The 5,299-nt window shown below is 29.8% G+C and overlaps 1 protein-coding gene across 1 annotated transcript; it reads left to right on the top strand.

The window, feature by feature from the left end:
- Positions 1–3,615: 3,615 nt before the first annotated feature.
- On the top strand, positions 3,616–4,722 carry LOC113847985 (NADH-quinone oxidoreductase subunit B 1-like). The gene is made up of 2 exons (XM_027477327.1): positions 3,616–4,085; positions 4,488–4,722. The coding sequence occupies exons 1-2, from the start codon at positions 3,700–3,702 to the stop codon at positions 4,720–4,722; spliced, it is 621 nt and encodes a 206-aa protein (XP_027333128.1). The 5' UTR covers positions 3,616–3,699.
- The last annotated feature ends 577 nt before the right edge of the window (positions 4,723–5,299 follow it).

The following is a 5,299-nucleotide window of genomic DNA, read 5'->3' as shown; positions in this document are numbered from 1 at the left end:
AGTAACGCTACCCATTTCTTTCTAATAATACCTATCTTCACAATTTCTTTTCATCATTACCCATTTCATAGAAGACACATCTCTTTTCAATATTACCCATTTTTATGCTCAATCTTATTGGCCAATTCTAAAAGATTACCCGTTCTCATTGCCCAATCACAAGTAAGGCTATTAATTTCTTTTTATTGTTACCCATTCTATTTTGACAACAATTGTCAAATCTAACTATTGGGTAAAAAGATTGTCTGTTTTCATTGCCTAATCATAATCTAAAAGACTATTCATTCTCTTTGTCCAATTATACATTTAACAGAAGACTAAGTGAGATTATCGAATCATTTATTCATTCTCTTTGCCCAATTCTACAAAAAATTGTTCATTCTCATAGCCCAATTCTAAGTTAGGCTACCCATTTCTTTTCAGTATTCATCATTACTCATTTCAATTCTAAGTAAGATTACCAATTGTTCATTTCTTTTCATCATTACCCATTCTAACAACAATTGTCAAATATAACCATTCATAAAAAAGATTGTCCAATTCAAAATTTACAAACAAAAAGATTGTCCAATTCAAAATTTACAAACAAGTATGTTTAGTGTTAACTTGAACACACTATAATAAATGTATAAGTTACATGTCATGTGTTAATTTAAACAAGCCAAGTGTTGGATGCATAAGTCACTTATGTATAAAAGAAATATTTTTAAAGCTTCTTATTTATTTCATTTTAAATCTAACAAAAATTCAAGATGTTTTACCCGAGTTAAAAATACATTTTAATATTTGTTTTAAATTTAGTTTATATAAATATAATTATTTTTAATATAATGTTTTTTTTTTAGAATTTTTTTTCAGAACTTAGATCTTCAATTAAAAAAATTAAATTGTATAAATATAATTATTTTTAATATAATTTGGAAATTTTGTTCAGAATTTAGATATTCAATGTTACATATAAATTAAAAATATAATATATTTCTACGTTTACTTGTAACGGTGAAAATACAGGTTTTTGGCTGATAAACTTTGATTTTATCTTATGAGAAAAGTTATTGTCGTTAATGTTTATCATTTTACCTTAAATTTCATTTATGTATTTCACTTATTGCAAAATTGATTAACATCAGTATTGTCATCGATACATGTTTAGGATCTTATTTCTATTTCTATTATTTTGTTTTTTGTTTTTCAACTCCTTTCAATTTTTGTTTAAACCCATAAAAATAAAAGCGAAAGCTGACTATGGACATCCTCTAAACCCGAGGATCATCCAACGACTTTCTTGTCTGTGTGAAATCAGATAGCATAATACAAATTACCAACTTGTTTTAAGGTTAGAAAATTAATTCGAGCATTTTTTTAATCAAAATGTGTAATTTAAATTTTTTTTTTACATATCATAATTATAGTTAATAATTAAAAATTAATTTTAAGTCAAATAAACACTTAGTAGATATCTGAAGTAATCTTTTTCCTTTGGCATAAAAATAGCAACGAGAGAGACAAAACACTTTTTTATAAGGATTAATTTTTTTTAAAATTGTTAATCCTTCATTTATCTTTCATAAGAAGAATGCTTATAACACTTTTTTAACACAGTTCTATTTCAATTATTCATAAATCATTTTCCTTTGTATTGGATAAATTAACGCGGTTAGCAAAACCCATCGTCTCCCAAGGAAAATTAAGACAAAAAACAGAATCCTCAATCGATTAATTCTCAAAAACAGAGACAATATGAATAAACGGAAGCTTCCACACTGGAATAGAACATACATAACAACAACATCAAAATCAAAAACTAAAATGAACATCAAAAGCAGTTCTCGCCTCTAAAACTGCTTTCTTCTTTTCACGGACCACAAGAAGCTCAGCCTCAACACCCTCCATCCGACGCATAAAGAAATCGACCCTCGAACGCAGCGTTTCAAGGCTCAAACGCAGCGTTTCATCATCCTCAGTCAAACGACGTTCAGAATCCATCCACTTGTGTAGCGACTGATACGAAAAGTCAAGATTGGAAGAAGAAACAAAGCACTTTTCAAGTGTATTCAACCAATGACCACAAAAAGAGAAGTGGCGAAGATCATGCAACAACTCCAAAATCGCAACACGCTTAATGTCCAAGATTTCCAACATAGAGTGATCCTTGAGAAGTCGCAAAAGTTCAGCTAGACGACTATAGGCAAAACCCTTAGTCCTATAAGAAAGAGCGTTGTCACGTAAATAACCATCGGCGTTGGAAGAAAGAAAGTCGCAAAGCAAAGCAGCAGCTTCTTTAGATAAGAACTTCAAAGAAACTAAGTGTAGGAGTTGGTCGTATTCGTCAAGTTTGCGCTTGAGGGAGGTTTTGTTGTAGCACTCCGCTGAACGTTGTGATTCCTCAGCCATTGGTAAAGAGAAGCTGAAGAACAAGATAGACAAAACACATTGCGTTGCTCTTTATATTCTTCTTACTTGTGGGTAGATGTTTCGTTTCGTTGCTGCCACCTTTGCATGCGTTTGCGCTTCCCAATTTCAACCCACTGTCCCACTTACATAAATGATAAATTGGGTGTGTGATAAAGTTTAATATAAAAAAGTATTAATTTAATCTTGTATGTACTATGATTTATTTAAAAATATAGTGTTATAAGATCTTACTAATTCGAGCTCTTAAAGTACTAATTAAAGAGACTTTTTAAAAAAATTCTATGGTCTACAACTCCTTTTCTCACTTGTCATTTAGGTTTATTTTTCTTACAATTTTATACAAAGAAATTCATATAAAGATAATTTGTTAGACTTTAATTTTGATTTCTTAAATTTTTAACTTTTTTCTCTAATTTAATTTTTGGTAACTGAAATAAAAAAAATTAACACGCATTTCAAAAAATTACACATTTTACAATATATTAATTAATCATGTCATAATTAAAGAAAAATATTACTTCCGTTCTTTTTATAAGAAATAAAATATTAAATTATTAAAATAAAAAAGTAATTAATTTTATTATTTTTTATAAATATAAATTTTATTCTAAAAATACTTATAATATTAAACTGTGTAATTAATAATTTATATATTTAATAATATTAATAAAAAATATAAAAAAATTTAACAATTAATATATCTTAAATCTATCATTTATTTTTTATAATAAAGACTAAAAAATATTTTATTTTATTTTTTATAAAAAGAATCGAAAAGAATAAATTTTTAAAAAGAGACTAAAATAAATAACAATAAGAGATTAAAAACAAATTTTTATAAAAATATATAAACTTAAAAATATTAAATCCTGTAGAATATATAAATTAAGCAAAAGTGTTACAATTAATTTATTTTATCTTAGATGAATAATAAAGGTCATTCTAATACTGTGATAAAAAAATTATAATATTTAACAAACTTTATTAATATATAATTTTTTTTAGTGCAAATTGCTTTCCTGGTATTTATCCTTTGGTTTTCCTTTTCTTACTTTTTATTTATTTTTTATAAATTAAACGATATATAAGGAAGGGTTGTTACAGAATGGTCCACCCATGATCCTAAAATGGCGCGCATGGAGACAGAACCAAGTGAGAAAGAACAAGAGAATTGACATAGCCATTCATTCATTAAACAAACACAAAACAAAACGTACTACAACGAGTTGTGTTGAAAGTTGAAACCCAAAGCAAAAGCAAAGAAGGTGTGTGTATCTCTCGGGCATGGCTCTTGTGACTCGAAATGCAGCCACGTGGCGCCTCCCTCAAAGAGTATTTTCCGTTTCTGTCCACAATGGTTCCTCCGGCACCGGCGCTCCCACTCAGTATGCTGCGTCACCATCTCCGGCGACTTCCTCTCCCGTCGGCGTCTCGAAGCCGGCGGAGTACGTTATTGCGAAGGTAGATAGCCTCTTGAACTGGGCCCGGCGCGGATCCATATGGCCCATGACGTTTGGGCTGGCTTGCTGCGCTGTCGAGATGATGCACACCGGTGGGGCCCGCTACGATTTGGACCGCTTTGGCATCATCTTCAGGCCTAGCCCACGCCAATCCGATTGCATGATCGTTGCCGGTACCCTCACCAATAAGATGGCTCCTGCTCTTCGCAAGTTCGTTTCATTCTTTTATTAAAAATGTTACCACCATGTATTTTAATATATTCTTTTCAAAATCTTTCACACTATAAAAAAGTTCATATACTCATTTATATACTATACTTATTATTGAATAAAATTTATTAAAATTAAATAGTTCAGGTAATTTCTAATAAACTTTAATTGAGAATGAAATGTATGTTTAAAATTAGAGTTCTTTACGTACTTTTAATGTTATTTTTTAATTAAAATTATAATTTTATCATGCTAAATTATAATAACATTAAATACAAGATTTTTCGTTAAGCAAGACTCTAATTTTAATTAAAAAATAACACATAAAAATACTTAAGAAACTTTACTTAAATTTATCGTGAGACCTGTTTGATGCTGAAAAAGAAAAATGAATTGGTGCAGAGTTTATGATCAAATGCCTGAGCCAAGGTGGGTGATTTCTATGGGAAGTTGTGCTAATGGAGGTGGATACTACCATTATTCCTACTCTGTTGTTAGAGGATGTGACAGAATTGTTCCTGTTGACATATATATTCCGGGTTGTCCTCCAACTGCAGAGGCTTTGCTATATGGCCTCCTCCAACTCCAGAAGAAGATCAATAGGCGCAAGGACTTCCTCTGGTGGTGGACCAAGTGACCCTCACCAACTTCAATTTACTCAATTTATTTTGTTTCCTATACATATATATATATATATATCTGTTATAATCTTAAACAATTCGTGTTACTTGATTTCTTATTTGTCAGAAGCTTCTGAATGTCTAATGTATGTATGTTTATAAACTTTGGAATAAGTGAGATTCCTCATGTTTCACTCATTAGTTAATTGATTTTATTTTGAGCCATTTTCTTTCTTTTGACTTCTGTTTGGTGTAAGGAAAATTTTCTAAATTAAAGATCATGTTAAAGAAAGTTACATTTTGACAAAAGTTTGAGGGTCAAAGAAAAAGTCAAAAAATAGACCTGAACATAAGAGAATAGTGGAAGATTATTCAAGACCTTTAGTTTTTATTAAAAGGGACACATTTCGAGCTATTTTAAGGAGATTTTTGTCACAGTTTTGATTTTTCTCTAAACTGCTTGAAAGACAAGAAAATATTCTAAGTCCACAGAATTAAGGACTTTTTCGAGGAGTTGTGAGGAGTTTCTAAGTCACTGACACCCAAAACTGCTCGAAAAATAGGACTGACAAGAAAATATTATAAGTCCACAAA

Source organism: Abrus precatorius, unplaced genomic scaffold (assembly GCF_003935025.1).
Source record: "Abrus precatorius isolate BTA unplaced genomic scaffold, Abrus_2018 Scaffold8, whole genome shotgun sequence".
In the NCBI taxonomy this organism is placed as follows: Eukaryota; Viridiplantae; Streptophyta; class Magnoliopsida; order Fabales; family Fabaceae; genus Abrus; species Abrus precatorius.
This window is presented reverse-complemented; position numbering and strand designations above follow the sequence as displayed.

Coding starts and splice junctions, on each gene's coding strand:
- LOC113847985 (XM_027477327.1), top strand. CDS start 3,700: ATGGCTCTTGTGACTCGAAATGCAGCCACGTGGCGCCTCCCTCAAAGA. Junction 4,086..4,487: donor ATGGCTCCTGCTCTTCGCAA/GTTCGTTTCATT, acceptor GAATTGGTGCAG/AGTTTATGATCAAATGCCTG.